General features: G+C 37.8%; 1 protein-coding gene across 2 annotated transcripts in view; it reads left to right on the forward strand.

Annotated features, from left to right (window-relative positions):
* LOC109921936 (baculoviral IAP repeat-containing protein 6-like) overlaps positions 1-21,192 on the forward strand; it is a 36,638-nt gene that overhangs the window by 6,090 nt on the left and 9,356 nt on the right. Inside the window, exons 2-7 of one of the 2 annotated variants that reach the window (XM_048601460.1) lie at positions 4,137-4,303; positions 5,438-5,548; positions 8,502-8,719; positions 10,786-10,947; positions 12,300-12,377; positions 16,043-16,231. In XM_048601460.1, coding sequence (XP_048457417.1) covers positions 4,137-4,303; positions 5,438-5,548; positions 8,502-8,719; positions 10,786-10,947; positions 12,300-12,377; positions 16,043-16,231 — 925 coding nt within the window. The remainder of the gene's footprint in view (positions 1-4,136; positions 4,304-5,437; positions 5,549-8,501; positions 8,720-10,785; positions 10,948-12,299; positions 12,378-16,042; positions 16,232-21,192) is intronic. The other variant, XM_020521972.2, reaches the window with a different exon arrangement.

The following is a 21,192-nucleotide window of genomic DNA, read 5'->3' on the forward strand; positions in this document are numbered from 1 at the left end:
CTTTAATGATATATCCACTTGTACTCTGCATTGATCCTCCTTCCATTGAGTATAATTATGGCTTCATCATAGCACACCTGACACAAATTCTTCTTTTTTTAAGTTCATTGCTCCTTACTGATGACTCTTTGATCTTCTGAAGTATTAACTATACCTCTTATTCTGACATTACCTGCATCTGTGACACAACCCCCTCTTTATACTATATTCACATATCCACATATTGAAATACACAGTGAACAGAAATGACACCTATACTGGACCCACAGCTGAGATTCTAGTAGTCTCATGTTCTTGAATTTAATTGGGAAAAAATCCACTTTCTTTAATACCTAATATCTTGCACTTTCCTGACAAAATTGATGATAAACTGCTGTCCACTCAGACTCTCTATATCGTCTATCCAATTAGTAATCCAATTTTCTAGCCTTCCTCTTGGCAGGTGATTCATTGTTCCTGTCCACTCAAGTGCACATTTGCCTTGCTTCAATTCTTCTCTCTAACTTTTGGGACCAGTCTTTGAAACTATCTTGTGAAGGGCTTAGTATGCTTTCTAAACTTCTGTCGGGCCCAAATAAGATTTGTTAAATAATGTTTTTGTTTAAATTGTTGGAAGAAGTAATATAAAAAGTTGTCTTCAGGCTGCACCTCAATTTTAACTCTTACTACTGGAGTTCCTGTATGTAAAAACCATGAAATATTTCCCCAAAACATTTCTTGATTGGTTTGTCTGTGTCAAACTGTAAATAATTGGATCACTTATTTTCTTAGATGTTCCCGTTACCAGTTGTGTTCTCTGGTCACGTTACCTGTGTGGCTCTAGCAGAGGAGGAAGAGACCTTCTGATAATAGTTCAGTGTAGAAATGTTGAACATTTGTCTGTATGTGCTGGTCTAATGGGTACCTTGAAACATTTAGGAGTTTTAATTTACCTTTTGAACTGTGGATGCTTTAATTTTAAATTAAAGTAGTAAAACTTCAAACCTACAAGATGCAAACTGGACTTAAAAAGTAATTTTAGCACACCTGGTTGTAAAAGGGACTGATAATGGTTCAATTTGGTTTAATTATTTTGAAGTTGCTTTAAGACTGTAATCTGGTTCAATTCATGGTGATGGCAGCCACATGCTCTTGTTTTAGAAAGGGTTAATGGAACATTATCTGAGTATTTCTAACTTAACAGAACTTGTTATAATTATATTCCTGTTTATAATTTATATTCTCCATAATGTGTCAAAGTTATTCTCGAGGTAACAGTCTTGATGTTTATATTGCAGGATTGTAACCTTTTATTCTGCTCTACTTTGCAAACCTAATTTCCTTTGCCTCTCTGGCAGCAATTAAGTTACTGAGATCCTCAAGTCTAGAATTCTCTCCTTAAGCCTTCGGCTTTCTATCCCTCTCTCCTCCTTAAAACCTGCTACTTTGACTAAAGCTTTGGCCATGTGCCTCTGTACTTCATTGACTGAGTTTTAAGTTGCTTTTAATAAAGGCACCTGCACAGCACCTTTTTTAATTCTTTAAGGTACCATATAAATATAAATTGTCAGTATAACTTCTTTGGTACGTGATCTGTCTGGAGTTACAGATGCAGAGAATGCTTAAAGTCATCATCATTCTTTCAGATACTTGTGTCTTGGCATATTTGGTCTACTATTGTCAGGAATCATGCTAATTGTCCTAATTAGAATTTTGCTGCTGAACTTGGTCATACTTCCCTGAGTAAAACAACCAAAATTTTCTCATTGGCAGAAGGGTCAAGAACTGGAGAATGTAGAATTAAGGTGCTGGGTACAAGAACCAAAGAATAAATGAGGACATTTATTTTAAAGCAGCAATGATCAAGATCTGGCCTGAAGGGCTAGTGAAAGCAGATTAAATTGTCACTTTCAGATTGGAGCTGGATAAACACCTAAAGAGAAATAAATTCTAGGGCTCTGACAAAAGGGGTAAAATTGGGTATGGTACTGGCACTAGATAAATTGCTGTTGCAGGGACTGACATGTTCTCACTGGGCCCAATTAACTTATTTTGTGCTGTAATAATTCTAAGATTCTATAAATTGGCTTTATCTTGTGGCAATTTAATACAGGGTCCTTGACTAAGAATTTGTTTTATAGAGTCATACAGCGCAGAAACAGACCTTTCAGTCCAACCCATCCACACCCACCAGGTATTCTAAACCGAACTAGTCTCATTTGGCTGCATTTGGTCCACACCCCTCTAAACCTTTCCTATTCGTGTACCTGGCCAAACATCTTTTAAATGTTGTAATTGTACCTGCCTCTACCACATCCTTTGGCATCTCATTCCATACACACACCACCCTCTGTGTGAAAATGTTGCCCCTCAGGTCCCTTTAAAATCTTTCCCCTCTCAACTTAAACCTATGCCCTCTAGTTTTGGAATCCCCTGCCCTGGGAAAAATACCTTGGTTCTTCACTTTATGTATGTACCTCCTGATTTTATAAACTTCTATAAGGTCACCCCTAAGCCTCTGACACTCCAGGGAAAAAAAAAAGTCCCAGTCTATCCAGACTCTCCTTAGAACTCAAACTCTCTGGTCCTGGAAACATCCTTGTAAAATGTTTTTTGTACTCTTTCTAGTTTAACAACGTACTTCCTGTAGTAGGGCGAACAGAATTGTGCACAGCTCTCCAAATGTGGCCTTACCAATGTCTTGAACAGCTGCAATGCAACATGACATCCCAGCTCCTATACTCAATGCTCTGACCAATGAAGGCAAGCTTGCTAAATGTTTTATTATAACTGGATTAATATTTCAGTTTGAACTCTGAAATCTTGAACCCTTGAAACCCAAGTTTTTTTTAATTCTGAGGACACTAGTATTAGCAAAAATGCAAAGACATGAAGTTGGCAACATTGTTTGCTGTGAACAAAAATCAGAAGTCAATTATGAATATTACTGCAAAAAAGGAGATGATGTCAAAGGTTTTTGTCTTGCATTCATTGGGACAGAATTGTAAGAATACTAAATTTCAAAAGAGATACTCGAGATTCAGACCACTGATTGGTTGGCATGTGGACTCTAGTTGAGGCATTGCTACAGAAGATGCACCAGAGAGCAGTTGCCCTAAAGTTTTTGTTTACATTTTAAAAGTGGCAGGCCAACACTAATTAGTCAAGACATGCCATGGTGAATGCACAGGAGAGCAGTGTTTCCCCAGCTTCCTTTATTTGTAAAGATGCAATAACTACACAAATTCCCTTTTCCTTCAGAGGACTGGGCTCTGCATATGAATATACAGGTAGTTCTGCTATAACATATGTTTAGTTAAAGAGAATTGGCTGTGACATGATTGATGAATAGTGGATGCTGTTTGGATAATGCAAGCTTTCTACTGTACAGTATAGCGATTTTTCTATAGCAATTTCCCTATAGCGTGATTTTCTATGACGATTTTCTATAGCGTGAAGTCTCACAAGAACACAATTATTGTGTTATAGGAGAACTACCTGTATCTATCTTCTACTTAGTCAAAGGGAGCCACATTGCAAGCCCAATGATTATCTCTAGATTAGCGAAAGAGAAGCTTACATACATCGGGTTTGTGCCACTGGAGATGATTTATTCAATTAAAATTGCATGAAACCCTTTATGAAGTTGAAGAATCTCCAAAGAGTGTAATTTTTTCAAAATACAGTGACTTATTATTTCATTTGACTGTAACCTATTTATATTCCCAACAGATTCATTGGAATTATCAAACAACCTGTCTCCTTGTTTTAATAAGTGTTGTTGCTTTCTGCCAGCTAAAATCTTTCTTCCAGAATTGATGGAAATTGATAATTTGGGAGCCAGGTTACCTGTGACTATTATACCACAGTTTTCAAAATGTAAGAAACTTGAAACAAGACACAATTCTTTTCTGGTTGATGAAAATCTTTTGAAGCTTCATTAGCTCAATTGTTATCAGACCTTTGTTAAATACAGAATATTATATAGCTCGGAATGATTATTACTGCATTGAAGTGAGTCTAATTTTACAACAGAAATATCTGTATGTTGGTCTTGCTAATTTTAGGTTTTGAGATAGACGTTATTATTGATGAGACGAGCAAAACGTGCATATTCAAAAATAAAATGGGCAGTTTTGTTATAAAGCCCACTAAAGATTACTCTTCACTTCTGACAGATCTAAGAAAGATAAAAGCAAAGCAGGGTCCAAGAGTGATACAGCAGAGGCGGAATCTGAAGGATTAACACTGCTTGTACCTGATATTCAGCAAACTGCTGAGATTGTCCAGTTGGCAACCACCAGCCTTCGTCAGGCAGCTCAAGGTATGACTATCAACTGTAATGGTGTACTTTTGAAAAAGTAATGTCTGGCATCAGCTGGAAGAACTTGACTTAAATAACCAAGATTTTAGAGTTTTAAAAGAATAAAATCCATGCAGAGTTTTTTTCCTTAAATATTAGCTCTTTTTCCAGGCGTTCTGATGGCATTGCCCTTTGTCAACCTGTCAATCTGAACAGGGAAATGTGCAAAATGTACTTTCACATTGATTTGATAGTTGTAATATAAAACTGCTCATATTGTACACTATCTTCAGATGAAACCTGTGTTTTTTCTCTCTCTCTCGCCCCACCTCCACAACCCAAAAAAAGATAGAGAATTTTTAATCCAAATTCTGTTAAGTTTCTGCTCGGAGTTGAACTCTGCAGGCATTCACATACAAAGAGATTATCGTACAACTGCAGTCCATTTACTTTTAACAGATTGCAATATTTTATAAGTCTCATTCTCTTCAATTCACTGTTCAGAGTAAATTTTTAAAGTAACTGACATTAGCCTTCTTAACTACTCATTTGTGTTTCCCTCGTTTCGTTGTAGGTTTTGACTTGCTAGCAAGCGTGCATTGTGGATCACTATGATCTAGCTAATGTGCAAGACTTAATTGTGTTTTCACAACAGAAGTATTTTATAGTCAGTGCAAAATACATTGCAGCTCAGCCAGATCCTTTCTTTGTGTCTGCATGCAATTACAGAAAAGGTACTGATTGGAAGTGATAAGTAGCAGGATTTCCAGTGAGTATTTCATGTTCCTAGCCCAAAAACACTGAACTGAAACTACCAATCTACTGTGCCAACTGATACCACTTAACTCCAAAATGAGATCGAACTAAAGAAAAAGAAATTGCATTTGTATAGTAACTAGGACAGTCTCTGGCTCTGTTTCAAAACTGTAAAGCCTATTTAGAAACATGGAATTTACAGCACCAACAGGTCATTCAGCTCAACTGACCTATGCCAGTGTTTATGCTTCACATCAGCCACCTTGTGCCCTCTGTTGTTCCAACCCTATTGTTATCTCTTTCTGCTCCCTTTATTGAAACCGTGAGCAAGGCCTCTTCAGAGATCTCAGCCCCATGTTGGATTTGCTGCCATAATCATTCCCTGGTCCTCTGTTTCAGAAAAGAAAATTGCTGAATCAACAAAGAAGGCAATGGCACGACCGAGGCCTTTAGCAGTCACACGTTCTCTGGAGGAAAAGTATGTCGCTGCAATGAAAAAGCTGCAATTCGGTAAGTTTCATTTAATGTACCATGTGTAAAAGAATCTGATTCAGAACACATGGGATTTCCTGTCTATAATGCTTTACATAATTAAATATCTATCTGTGTCATTCCTCAATAGCTTAGTGATCAATACAGTACATGACATTGATGTTACAGTTGTTGGCAGCATACTTTAGCTGGGAGGTCAAAGCCAGGGTTCCCTCTGTTAATGGCTATCGAACAGACTTGGAGTTGTGCACATAAATGTTGGGCCAAGTTTGAACTTAGCTGTTTCAGTTTTCCCCCATGAGTCTTTGAGCAAGCACCATAATGGCTATTGAAAACTGGAATTTTAACCTGAAAGATAGTTGTTGCTTTCTGGAAGATGATTAAACAGTGACAACAAAGGCCCAAAAAGTTTAATTATTTTTACTGCAAATGGATGTCTCCAAATCACTACACTTGGGGTTTGCATTTTAGATCTATTTTTGAATTTATAATTGGTTAAAATGTTAATGTTTGGAAACGTGGGCATGTCAGTGTCGCTTTCCTAGAAGTTGCCCTTTGACCATATACGTAACTGACAAATGTTCCCTGTAAGTACAGCAGTCTGGAACATATCTCAGTGCAACAAACAGGCTACATGCAACAAAGTAAAATTACAGGAAATTTGGATTTTTGCTTTAAATGGTAAGCTTTACAGTTTATTTAGGATTGAACTGTATTTGAGTGTAATATTTGCATTCATAGAGTACACAAGCATTTCAATTTTCAAATGAATAAACACTTGAGTATATACACACATATACTTGCAGCGGTGCATTTGTATAACAATTTTTAAAAATCAAAATAGGTAGATAGCTGTATTTGGGAATTAATTCTCCATTAGAAAATGCCAGATCATGAAATAAGTATGAAAACATCTGAATAATGAGAAAATAAAATGAAAACATTGAGAGTAGTTATAGAGAAGTGATTAACAGATTGCTCTAAAACAGTTGACGCAGACTTCCCCCACCACCAGGGAATTGAAATAATTGTTGCTATATCCCTATTGAACCCTGAGGAACATAGCACAAATAGTAAAAGACAGGCAATATTTAGAACATCTAGGTTGAGTATCTAGAACTCGCCTCCTTTTATGATTGTGCATTAAATGTTCTGTTCACTATTGTCTGCATAACCATATTCTATCTGTGGTCTATGTATGTTTTTTTGCAGCAGATCTGCTTGGTTCTTTATATGTTTCTGAGATCACCAGAACAGCTTCAAAATTCTGCAGCCTAATCTTTGCCAGTGCAGATCTGATACCATAAGCAAATTTGTGACAACATACTCATTTCTGAAAACTGATTAGTCTAACAAAAATGATGCACTGTATTGGTTAAAAGCTAGCATTTTGGATTTTTGTTCTCCTTGCCCCACTACCTCCAGATAAAGCTTGTTCCTCTGTTTCTAATGTTGTTTAGAGGATTCTGCTTAAAAAAAGCTTTTATTTATTTAATGCCTTGCTCAACCTCAGAATATCCTTGATGCTTTACAACCATTGAAGTACTTTTGAAGCATAGTAATTGCTATATTGTAGGAAACAGGTAGTCAGGGCAACTTGATGCTCATACCCTTGCTCTTTTAGAGTGCCAAAAATGAATTGGACTTTTTTTGTCTGGTCCTTAAATTCCTAGGTGACTTATTTAAGCTGCATTTCTAATTAGTTATTAAATGTGTTATGAAGATGCATATTATTATTGCTACATGAACATTTGAGTTCTGATATAGGGTAAAAAATGAATTTTAGACTTTCTGTGAAGATCAGACCTATGTTTTTCTAAAGGTCAGTAAGTAATTGTTAACATTGAGTTTGAAACAGCATCCAAAAGAAGTCATATTTCAGCTGAGTGACAAAGCAAGATAGTTGCTGAAGCATTGGCTGACTTCAAGTTTACAACTACCAGAGAGAAAAGGAGCCAGAAGCAGTTTCATGCAGGGGGAAAGAGGCCCATTACAGCAGAGGTGCTGTTATTAGCAGTTTCTAATAAGACAACACTGGAGAGAAGTCCCAGATCGCTGACAAGTCAGCGAGGAAAAGGTCTTCTGCTTCCAGGACTCTGTGTTGTCAGAGGAAAACATCCTACAAGGTTGTTGAAGACAGGAGTTTTGGGAACCCATGTTAAGTATTAGTGAGCTCTGTTCATAGTTTGTTTCAAGGGTCTCGGAGGCAGACATTAACTGAAGAAAATAATATCTAGTGAATATGCAGCAGTTTGCTGAAAGGAAATTGATAACAGCCATGCCAGCTCAGAAACGAGCCTTATCCTTGAGATAGGGATGACTGATCACTAACATTTTGAGTGATTGTAAAAGTGTTATTAGGGTAAAAGAGATGAATCTATTGGTCTAATGTTTGAAATGAGATTGTTCCAATTGTAATTACCTAGTTTTAATTTTTTTAAAATTCATTCATGAGATGTGGGCATTTGTTGGCTAGAGCAGCATTTATTGCACATCCCTGATTGTCCAGAGAGTAGTTAAAAGTCAGCCACATTGTAGGCAGACCAGATAAGGATAACATATTCCCTTCCTGAAAAGGCATTAGCGAATCAGGTGAGTTTTTACAATTATCAACAGTGGTTACATCGTCACCATTAGTCTCGCTTTCAATTCCCAATTTCATTGAATTCACATGTCACCAACTACAATGATGGGGTTCAAAACCCTTATGCTAGAACATAAGCCTAATTTTCTGGATTGCTAGTCCACTAACATTATCACTGCCTCCACCAAACGTATAATGTAATATAGCCTGTGTGTTTGACAACCAGAAAATCTATTCAACCTAAGTTCACTTTCCAGCTGTTGATCCATAACCCTGTAGGCTGTGGCACTTCAAGTTTTCCTGACCACCTTATTGGTTAATGATATTTTGCATATAAAGCGTCATCTCAAATTTTATACCTGTACTTAAAAATGGTTTTCTTTTTAGATACTGCTGAGATGGTCACAGAAGATGATGATGGAAAGTTGATCTTCAAAGTAAATTACCATTACATGTCTCAGGTGAAGAATGCCAGTGATGCTAACAGTGCTGCCAGAGCTAGACGCCTTGCACAGGAAGCTGTCACACTCTCAACATCACTGCCTCTTTCTTCTTCATCCAGTGTATTTGTGCGTTGCGATGAGGAGAGATTGGATATCATGAAAGTAAGTACAAAACAATGAAGCTGAAGTAGTTTTATTTTAATGCAACCTATTTTTCTAATCAACCTGTTAAGAGATGTTATTACATGCCTCTGGAGCAGGTGGAACTTGAACCCAGCCCTCGTGGTCCAGGTGCAGGGACACTACCACTCCCCCACAAGAGGGGTTCCGAAATAGTCTGTGCACATTCAAATATCCTTGATGTAAATCCCAAGGTTTCCTGCAAATTTGTTCAAAATGTTATTAGTTCATTACGAACCATCAAATGTCTCCTATTCAAAAATGTTGAATTATGGTTGTGCTATTGTAAGAGGCTTTGAACAAAGCTTTTGGGACAGAAGGAGAAAATATATCGCGTCAGGAAACCTGCACAATACTGACATCGTTGTCACCAGCTGCAGATGTGCAGTTACTTGCTAGTCACCTGGCCACTCTATTGGCCAGAGAGTTTGCAACATGTGACTTAAAACTAAAATGTGTTACCTTTTGTTCACATGGTAAGCCACTTAAATGTGTTTGAAAAGTTTGTTTTACTTTCTATCCATTCATGAATTGATGATAAGAATAAAAGCTAAGATGTTTGCATTAATTAAAAGGTGAACTTCTCGTTGTAAATGGACCATGATTTGTAGCCATCTAGTATTAGTACAGTTGAATCAGCACCATTTAAATTAAAATAGAGGTGGGGATACCACCACTATGCCACAGGGGTGTCATCTTGTTTATTCCTTTATAAAAATAAGTTAGACAGCCCTTAATGGGGCACTGTAACAAAAATCAAACTGCTAACGAAACTCACCAAAATTAAACCAAATTATTGTTATCGGGGTGAAGATGCACCCCAGCCCCTGCCATCCTCCTTTCTAGATACAGGTATTTTTAACTAACCTGTTCACACATCTAATGACATGTCTGAAGCAGGGAGGACTTGCATCTGAGCCTCCTGGCTCAGAGGTAGGGACATTACCACTGCACCATAAGCGCCTCTGATATTTTATAGTGTTAAATGTTAACCGTCAATGGGAAGACAATGGCCTAGTAGTATTATCACTGTACTGTTAATCCAGAGACCCAGGTAATGGGTTCGAATCCTGCTCTGACCGATGGTAGAATTTGAATTCAATAAAAAACTGGAATTAAGAGTCTGACGATGACCACAAAACAGTAGTCAATTGACGGAAAAAGAAAGCCCATCTGGTTCATTAATGTCCTTTTAGGGAAAAAAAAACTGCCATCCTTACCTGGTCTGAACTACATGTGACTCCATACCCACAGCAATGTGGTTGACTCTTAAGGGTCCTCTGGGAAGAGCAATAAATTGCCTGCATCTCATGAATGAATAAAAAAAATCCACCACTGGAGCAGGTAGGACTTGAACCCAGGCCATTTGGCTCAGAGGTGGGGTCAGTACCACTATATTCTAATCAACCTGTTCAGAGATGTTATTACACATCTCTAAAACAGGTGGGTCTTGAACCCAGGCCTACTGGCTCACAGATAGGGACACCTACCACTACACCACAAGCATCTTCATCCATCTTTTTATACTGCATCTAAGGGCCTATTTGGTTAATTCTGGTAAAGGATGAATCACCAGTGAATTTTAATGAGAAGAAATACTTGGTTTCATAAGTTGTAGTTTATTGCATGATAACAATAAGGCACATGTTACATTGGCTAAACGCTCATAATAAATAAAATGATCAGGAGGCAATGATGGTACATTTGGCCTCATCAGGACCAAAAGGAGCTGGACTCCTCTTTCTCCACCTGAGGCTATATGACCTCATTGGATTGTGTGGAGCTTAATCCAGTCTCCAACATGAACCCTTTCAGCAATATTACATTATATAACACTGAATGTGACAGAAGATCTGATTTTAGAAATTCCTGCATTATTGATTTTCGATGACAATTGGCCAGTTTTAAATCTGTTTCTGGAGATGTTATGTGTCAGATTTATGCAATAATTTCTTACTGTATGTCAGCTTTCTCTGAAAATTTAAATGGTAAAGTGAATATACTGGAATTATAGTTTGTTTTTAACCACTCATTCCTCCTTCCATCAGGTTCTAATCACAGGACCATCCGATACACCTTATGCAAATGGCTGTTTTGAATTTGATGTATATTTTCCTCAAGATTATCCAAATTCTCCTCCACTTGTAAACCTGGAAACCACAGGAGGACACAGCGTACGATTTAACCCAAACCTTTACAATGATGGAAAGGTAATGAATTAGATTGAAGGTTGTTTGTGTTCAAATAAAGCTGGATTTGTTCAGAAATCCTGAAAAATTATCTTCTGCTTTATACAGCAAAGATAAAAGTATAACATGTACATAGCTGATTGGCCCAGTGTAAGGTAATTTTGTGAAATCTACTTAAAGGTTGGGTTTTTGCGTAGATAAAACAAATAAGTTTCCATGTAGTTTGTAATGAGTAGAAGAGGCCATCGCTGCAGTCAACTTTTAGTCTTGGGTTTGTAGAAATTTGTGAAAGAAATGCACAGAATTATCCATTTTATAACCTATATTCTGAATTTAGAAATAGTTTATATTTTGTGGTATTTGGTTTTTTGCATTTCTGGTTCAATTTTTACTGCCAGCACTTGTTTATTAGTTTGAGTTAATTGTAATGGTAAAACAAGGGAAGAGTGGTCCAAACCACTGAAAGGCAAATTTTGGTTTGATGTCAGGATGTTCTGTTCACATACAGTGTGGAATTTAATCCAGACAAGGAAGGTCTTACCCACAGCTGGAGAGCCAGCCTCGTCACTTCCTTTAGCCATCCCCAAAGTGCTGATCAGACACATAACCGGGAAGCAGCAGGCTTTGCCCAGGATCAAGGGCCTGGGGGTGGAATCCAGCCTCCACCCCACACTTGTGACCTGTCAGCCAATCAGTCAGCATCTGCCCATTGCAGACAGAACCATCAGGAGTGGTGGCAGCTGCCAGCAATATGTCCACCAGAGACTCATAGGAAACTGCGTGCTGGATAGGGGTTATGGAGGAGCTGCGGACTTCAGGAGGTAGCTTTCGGCAGCAGCAGCACCCTCCATGATGCAGAGTTCCTCAATCTGGTGCTGAGTGCCTGACAATTTGCTCCTGTGCACCAAACATGCTGTAAAGGAGAGCATTAAATTCCACACTCAACACCCATTTAGATCTGGGTTACCTTGCTGACTCTCCACAGCTTTTTACTTTAAACTGGTTCTGCATTCTTTATCCATTCAGTTGGTTTATTCTTAATCATTTTAAATTCTCAGTTGTAACAACTCTTAAACTTGTGCCTTGTAGGAATTAACTCAAGATTACTTCCTCTCACAGCTAAGATCAGTAAGGTGGTCTTCCTTACGTCATGTGTCTCAAGTTTATTCTGTGCTGCTGATGCAAGATGACATTGAAACTGTAGGATTTAACAAATATTAAAAATAATTTGCACCTCAATGTTGGATAATTCAGTGGCCAATTATTCATAAAATCTGTTGGGATGAAGTCTTGCCAAGTCCCACAAAATCCTTGAGCAATGTGGCACAGTAATTGTGTGTGTCTCTGACTCTTGGCATGATTTTTTTCTCCAGGTCTGTTTAAGCATTCTCAACACCTGGCATGGAAGACCCGAGGAGAAGTGGAATCCTCAAACTTCTAGTTTTTTGCAAGTAAGCAGAAAGTGTTTGCTATTCATTTAGGGTGATGTGGTAAACAAAATTCCCTTAAATCTAATAGTGTTGTTCATCCAATCAGCATCAATTATTAATATTTCTAGCAATGCAAATTTTTTTTCCCAGTGTTGACAGGTGTTATCTATCCAGTGCTAGTTGAAAGATACTAAGCGTTTGTCCCCGCAGAGGTGCACAGAACTAAAATTTACGAGAGACGTTGTGTGTTTTTGGCACAAGAGACATCACTTTTAAAATCTAAGAATTTGTGTATTTTGAATATAGAATAAAATGCAAAAAAAAAGACCCTAGTATTTACTTGATTTTCCGTCTTGCAATTGTACAGGGTATTGTTTCTATAATGCGTTAGATAGTGAAATATCTTGTGCCTCAAATCTGGATCTGAGTCCATTCATTCGTATCATAGTAAGCAATGCTGTTGTCAGATGTGGTCTGCAACGCAGAACAAAAGCTTCGAGTGTCTAAATGTGCCACCCCTATTTTGACACCCTGCGAGAGACACTTAACAGATTTTACACTATGTACATGATTTTGATCTTGTAAAAGTTGTCAAGAACAATGATGCAGTCTAAATAAAAAGCAAAAGAACTGCGGATGCTGTAAATCAGGAACAAAAACAAAGTTGCTGGAAAAGCTCAGCAGGTCTGGCAGCATCTGTGAAGGAGAAAACCGAGTCTGCCTCATTTTGATGATATGGAGGAGTTGCCACTTTCTAATCCTGGAAAGTTGATGGTGGCTTATTGTTAGAGGAAAGTGGTTAAATATCAATGAAAAGTGACTGAAAATAATTCTTAAAACTGAGTAATAAACAATGGCAAAATCTGAAAACCCTTTTAACTTGTTAGATCCACATACTCACCCTCCACTCATGATTTACGTTAAATCTCGCTTATGATTTACTGTCCGCCTTTGTCCTATATTCATATAATTTTACTTGAATATTAACAACTCACCCACTCTGAGGGTAAAATCTCAAATTAAAAGTTTCTAGAGATATTGAAACCTATCTTTCGTGGAGTACTTGTACTTCATGAAGTACGTAGCAAGATGTTTTACCAAAGAAGTGCACACTCTTGACTCAGTTTCTGATCAGATTTAACCTCAGGAATACTGATTTAGGAACATTGGGTGTGATTTACACTGTGAAAGTCAGAAGTTTGCGTGCATCCTTTGCTCAAGCATAGTTTGTTTGTTCCACAAATTTGTAACCTGTGGAAATTTTTAATGAATACTTGGTGCAGGGGGCCTCAATTTTTTTGTTTTATTCCTGAGATCTGGACAGTACTAATGAGCTTTCATTTTACTAGCAGTTTAATACTTGTTCTTGACAACTCTTTCAAGGTCAATTAGCTAAAATTTAAGTCATGAAATTGAAGGCAAATAATTGACTTAGTTAGGCGATAGAAGACTGGGTAGGCATAGTGACTGTTTATCTGAATGAAGCATCCAGTGCTCTGTGTGTGTTGGGATCTCAAATATTTGGTTTACTGATGACTTGGATTACACAATAGAGAGATATAACTGTGCAAGATGCTATGGTTGCTGAAAATCTGAAGTAAAGGCAGGAAATGACATAAATATTGACGAAATCTGACTGCATCTGTGAATGGAGAAACAGATTGTTGATTTGTTGAAACAAATGTTTAAGCTTGGTGGTCCTTTGACAGAAAGGTTGGCAATATAGAAAGTACATTTGATGGGAACATAAAATTACAGATACGGATTGGACAAATGGGGCAACCTGTGGGAGATGGAGTTTAACACACAAGTTGATAATGCAGCAAGTAGTTAAGTAGGTGATTACTGCCGGGGTGGATACGAATCCTGACAAGCTGTGCTTGTAAATTGGTCATTTAATGAGTAACACAGATGATTTGGTAGTGGTTTAAAAAAAATCCAGGTAGATACGAAGGGGGAACGGGCATCTGGAAAGAGGAGGTAAGACTGAATAGTCAATAATGTGTCTTGGTTCTGTCTCACTGACTTGACTGGCTTGGATCCAGATTTAGATAAATGTGAGATCATCCATTATTGCCAAAAACTAATAGTTCTGAGTGTCATTTAAAGAGAAAAGCTAGAAGTTGTGGAAATCCATAAAGAACTAGCTACTTGTGTACATAGATCATAAAATGTAATTATCAATTACAAAAATATTCAAAGACGTCGGGGGTGTTAATTGCTAGAGATGGGATTCCTGTCCCCCTCACTGGAGTAAGTGCTGCCTCAGTGCACTGGCTTGCAACTCTGTGGACCCAGCAACAATGGCCAGGACTTGGATTATCAGCAGGTACATTGAAACTCTTGGAGTCCCAGGAGCATGTAGGTGAATAGGTCTCCTAACAGGCTGGGGACATTTGGAGAGATAAAGGGGCTCAATCAATAAAGCAGAGATGTTAACAAATGGCGCACCTTGCAGAAGGGGAGCCCAATGTGGAAAGGAGGCTGCTCCATCCATTCCCCTGATGCTTACTCAGGGGGTCTCGCTGGCCATCCCTACTTAGCTCCATCCCTGAAGTTGTCTTACTAGCCTCAAAATTTAATCCAGGTGGATAGTGATTGCTAATGTCCACCTAAAAGGCTTCAATTGGAGCAAGTATGTACAGGGTGGGGTAGGCCTCCCACTACCCTGTAAAATTGCAGATGGTTTGGGGTGGATGAGAGGGCAGTGGAAGGTCATCCAAGGAATTTTACGGCCTCCACCATGCCTGAAAAGTGCCAGCAGGAGACTCTGTAAAATTCTGGCTCTTTATTGCAATCCAGCAGCTTTCATGATTATTTTTTTGGTACTGGCTTGTAAATTGTGTGTTGGAAATTCAATTTCACAAATTTGCAGTCTTGGCTTTGAAATGTCAAACCCTGAGTTGCTGGTCTCCAATTATAACCACTACAAAATGTTTACTCCTTACATTCAGGTAAATACTTGATCAGTGGAATTTTCACCTTCATATCTCAAAGTATTTGTAAGAGCTGCTTTGTAGTAATCAGATATTAATTTGAACAAATCTGAATTATAACTATTTGGTCAATGATTATTGACTGGATGTCTCATTCCACAATATTTACAAGCCAAGCAATAGTTCATCTCCTGTACACTTTTCATCTGACTTTTTATCCAACCAATCATAACTCTCAATTAAAAGAAATGTATTTAGCAGTTGAATTGTTGCTTGCAAAGTGCAATATTTTGGGAATGACTTGAACTTGGATCCCTACAAAAAATGTAATTCAGTGTGAAGTGGAGCTTTTAGCGCACTTCATTTTCCATAATATTAGTGTCCACTTACGGTTTAATCACAGGGCTTCAAACATGTGACAGTGGTAGCCAGAGAGATTTGTGATTACACTGTAAAATAAATTGGCAGTTGTGCTGTTGTTGTACTACAAAAGCACCCTCCTTACCTTTTTAAACAGTTTTGTTTAACAATTGCAGTGTAGTAATTTTATTGCTGCGTTAAATGAATCAAAATTGAATAAAAATAGTCCAATTAGCCACTTTTTTCCTCCAATAAGCAATTTTCATAAACTGAAGAAATTGCTAAAATTTAGGATTTTTTTCTTTCTCTACACACAGCCAAGTTTGTTCTTGCCTAAACTCAATTGTCATCTCTGTAATCAAAATATGAAACCGGTTTTTTTTTCCCCAGGTGCTAGTGTCAATCCAGTCTTTGATACTGGTAGCAGAGCCTTATTTTAATGAACCTGGCTATGAGAGGTCAAGAGGAACACCCAGTGGCACTCAGAGTTCCAGAGAGTACGATGGAAATATAAGACAAGCAACTGTAAAATGGGCCATGCTTGAACAAATAAGAAATCCCTCGCCATGCTTTAAAGAGGTATGTTTCATTTAAACTTTGTGGACTGTTGATGTTTGAAGTTTCCGATGTTAAGAATCCAGTTAAAAAAGAAAATTTCTAAAATGGGAGCTTCCCAGTGTAATGCACTGTTGATCTGAAGATCATTTTCATCTCGAGCAGATGGATACCTTTATCATGGTACCATCATTCTGTAATTGGAAAGGATAAAGGAATAGAGGACATGTTACAAGTCTATTTAAAGTTCATTCTGCATAGTGGATCATAATTTTACCACAAGCCATCGTCGCCTAATGGATCTGTTTAGATCCCAATTTTTATTTGATGTAGGATTTCTGCAAGATACTGGAAATCAACTTGGAATCTTGGAATACATCAGAAAGGATATTTGTTTCTCACTTCTGTTTTTATTTTGTCAGTTACCTTAAGTCTGCCCATTCTGGTGAAATAAATCCTTTCTTTTGTAAGCATTAGTTGTGTTGAAAGCCAGCATTCTGTGAAAAATTGTAACATTCAGGGGTATAGCGATTTCTAAGAGTAGTTAGATGTCAGCACTCAGTTCTGCCTGGGTGATTTAGCTCCAGCCATTGCACAGGCAGACAAAGTTAGCTGTACTGACATTATTGATGTGTGTCTTGATTTGGAAGCCAAAGTCAACTCTCATCATATGATCATGCGCAATGCCGTTGATGCCCAGGCAATCCTCGCTTTACTCAACAGCTCTGCTCAGAATCCTGCTCTCTCATTCACCATTTTGCTCGGTTCCCTGCTCTTTTTAAAAGCAATAAAAGAACCTAGGTTCCCCAAGCAGTCAAGTGGATTTGAAACAAAATGTTTAAGCCTTAAAAGTATTCCTTTTGTTTGCAGAGGATGTGTCTCTGTCTGAATGCCTGTTACTTTTACCAAATGTAAATAAGCCATTTTACAAGTTTAATTGTATTGAACTGGATGTTAGAGTAACCCTATGTAAACCCAGGATTGTTCAGAAAGTGCTGCCCACACGCCACACATTTTGTTCTGGATTTTGCAAGCATTTGGTGATTGAGTGTATAAGCAGTCTTTTCTGAATAAGTGAAGTAATGTGCTGTTTGATTCAATTGGCCAATTGCTGGAACATACAGCTTTACATACCTGACATTACACAGGCATTGATGTTCATACATGACATGGAATTGTTTGGACTGATAGCAGCATTTTGTTAGTTAAAAATCTACTACCGGGCACTCCACTGTGGTAAATCTACCATTACTGGTCAGTACTCACATATGGATTCATACAGCTCCGCCACTTGCTTTGTGTTTGGCCTTGTCAACGATATCATAAATAGGGCCCTAGCATTTTGCTCATTGTGCAAGATTGATGCAGGAATACAATGTATCTATCCTGATCAGATCGTTGTTTGCTGTGTGTGGCTCAAACTCCCATATGGATGAAAAGCTAATGCCTTTACACGTGAAAAATGCTGGTCCACTGCAGATTACCCTGGAAAGGCAAGGTAGCTCAAATATTTGAACAATGGGTTAGGCAATCCTGTATTACGCTGCAACTATGCAATGCATGTAGCAGTGGTATTTTATACTAATGCTGCTGTCAGATGTTCTGACAAAAGAACAATCTGCTACCCCACATTTGAGCAATTTTGTGTATGAATTTCAGTACCAAAGTGATGTCTGATAATATGCCATACATCCCTGTGCTTAGTCAATAAATTCAAACTGTCTCTCTGATTGTTCATAACATGCAGAGTACAGACTGTTTCCAGCTCACATATGCAAAACCCAAAACAAAATACCTGCTGTTAGATGTTATTCCATGATTGGGCAGCACTTGCTGGAGAATTTTGAGTGTATTAATTCCCATACTAACAACCAGTTTAAGAATATCAATCAGGCTTGTAACGTGGCTCAGTTACACTTGCTCCAAGCAAACAACCTTCATGCACAGGGATCCCATTTTTGGCAAACAAAAGAAAAATGTTCAAGCCTTGTACCATTGTTGAACTACCCAGGAGCTCATGGAGTCTATGGTTCCCCGTTGCCTGTTACATGGCTATACGTCAGCCAATCAGAGTTGACCTGCTTAGCAATCTGCACCTTTTTGTCCTTTAATATAAATTGTCATAATATTAGAAATTTGAAATTATTGCATTTGTTTCAATGAATGCAAGATGAAAAGCTTCAGCATCATTTGTTTTCTTCAGCAATATTATAGGCAATTGTACATTCCAGAAGGATCTCCTGCAATTTTCATGTGTTGTCCAGGATACACAGTTTAGACATTAATCTTGTTAAATTGGATTTGCTTACATTTCTATTTGTAAGGACATGTACAGTGATGAAGTTAACACAAGTTTCATAATAGGAATGTGCTGACTGTGTTGGAGCATTGACATTGAACACAAAATGTCATAAAGTCTGGAATAGATCTTAAATTGACAAATGTCAATACTTATCAGTCATCCTGCTAAATATAGTTTTTCATACAAAAATTACTGGCTTCAACCAAATTAATAATTCATGCATATAATACAATTAATTTGCTATGCCTGTAAATTGATGCATATTATAATTTATATTGTGTTGAAGACTAGATTTTTGTACAGAAAAACTAAGATAATCTGAGAATTTGCTCAGTGTATTCTAAATCTGAGCCTGGTATTGATAAAGTTGTTATGTCGACTATGTTTGATATTTTTTCAAAGAGCCTTTAATATTTTTTGGAAGGTTGGCTGAACAGTTTATAGATCGGAACATCTTGCAGATAACAATAAATTATTTTTGTACTGATGAGTTCAAGTTTAAATTTAAGCTGAGGTGAAGATTGTTTATTATTATCACATATGTAGCTTGGGATGGTTCGTAGGTTACTTTGATTCTTGCATCTTAAAACAGCAAAAGGATAAGCACCAGAGAATTGTACCATTGAGATATTGTCACGCATGGTATTGTACCAAAATGATAAATCTGTGGGTGTATGCTCAACAATAAGCTAAATTACATTTGACGAAAAGCTTTGTAGAGATGATGTTGGGAAAGGCCATATATGTATTAGGTTTTCTTAATTGTCTTTGTAGTTAGTGACTTTCTTGCTAATGGAAGTGTATCTCCTGTTTTTGAAGTGGTTCATTCTCTTGCCTGTTAACTTGCTAAGCTTACTGAATGTAGATTGTCGTCTGCTCCAAGGATAGAATATTGTACAGTAGTAAACCCACAAAATGATGCTCAAGGTCTGATGTGTTTGCAGAAATAAATTACACTTGGCTTCGGTCAAAAATAATTTTAATTAATCATCGACAATGTTTTTGCACCCCTCTTTCCCACTTGTCCCACTCCTATTCACCCCACATACAGTAAGTTATCCCATCATGAAGTAGTATCTACATGCCTTGGCTTCATTCAAGGATTATCATTGATTTACAACATGCTGAAACTTAGCAGCTGCCCTAACCTAAAGCACTGAGCATTGCTTCTCACCATTGGGTCATAGTTGAGATTACCTTAGGAAGACCGAGTCTTGTCTTGAGCTTTACGTTACCAAATGTATAACGTGAATCGGCCATTTTTAGGTTACAGCCTAAGACTTTGTAATATGTTCCCACTTCTAGGGAAAGAGCTACTTTCAGTGGCTTTGTACAAGATTGTCCACACTTGTCTGAAAATTTAGAATTGATATAATTTATAGTTTGAAATTCCTCTAGGCTAGGAATTTGTCAATCAGGAAAAAGAAGAATGAAAAACTTATAGAAAGTTTTTCCTTTTAAAACTTTTATTTCTCTTCCTTCAAATTGGTATTTTAGAAAACAGTTGATTCTAATCTGTTAAAACTGACCTTTGGACAGCTATGTTTGGAAACAACGTTCTTCAAGCCTTTGATTTATTTCAAGATTGAAACTTTTTTTTGTAGAGGCACTGCAATAATGTCAAACAGAGTAACGTCACAGACTTGTACATTATAATCTTACTTCAAGGATCTTTCCTTTTCATTAACTGCAACTTATTCAACGTGCAAGATATGCTTTATTTGTTTATGGGATCTGGGTGTATCTACACCCCAAGGGCTGCAGTAGTTCAAGAAGACAGCTCACCATTAACTCTGGGGGTTAGGAAATAAATGCTGGCATACTCTGTCCACAACCCGTGAATGATAATATAACATCTTGCCTAAAACAAATCATATGTTCCAGAACTCACTGGATTCCAGGAGGATTCTGGTGGCTTGGAAAACTGCTACTATTATGTTCAGAAAGGGAGAGACAGAAAGCATGAAAATATAGGCCAGTTAGCATAATATTTCAGAAAATTTTAGAGACCCTGATCAAAAATGAAATAGCAGGACATTTTTAGAACAACTTAACACAGAGTCAGCATGATTTTTGCTAAATCTGATAAAGTGCCACGCACAACAATATAGGAGGATCTCATGAGCTGAAATAAAAGAAGGGTTGAGACCTGGGCAGATCAGCTATTGCCTTATTGAATGGCAGGACAAGCCTGAGGGGCTGAATGGCTTTGTACATGCCATGAGGTTATGCAGCTCTATAAAACTCTGGTTTGACCACACTCAGAATATTGTGTCCAATTCTGGTCACCTCATTATAGGAAAGATGTGGAAGCTTTAGAGAGGGTGCAGAGGAGATTTACCAGGATGCTGCCTGGACTGGAGGGCAGGTCTTATGAGGAAAGGTTGAGGGAGCTAGGGCTTTTTTCTTTGGAGCGAAGATGGATGAGAGGTGACTTGATAGAGGTGTAGAAGATGATGAGAGGCATAGATAGGGTGGATAGTCAGAGACTTTTTTGCCCACGGCAGAAATGACTATTACAAGGGGGCATAATTTTAAGGTGATTGGAGGATGGTATAAGGTAGATGCTCTTTGCACAGAGTGGCGGACGAGTGGAATGCACAGCCGGCAATGGTAGTGGAGTCCGATACTTTAGAGACTTTTAAGCAACTCTTGGATGGGCACATGGAGGATAGTAAAATGT

The sequence above is a fragment of the Rhincodon typus genome, chromosome 9 (genome assembly GCF_021869965.1).
Source record: "Rhincodon typus isolate 14 chromosome 9, sRhiTyp1.1, whole genome shotgun sequence".
NCBI lineage: Eukaryota > Metazoa > Chordata > Chondrichthyes > Orectolobiformes > Rhincodontidae > Rhincodon > Rhincodon typus.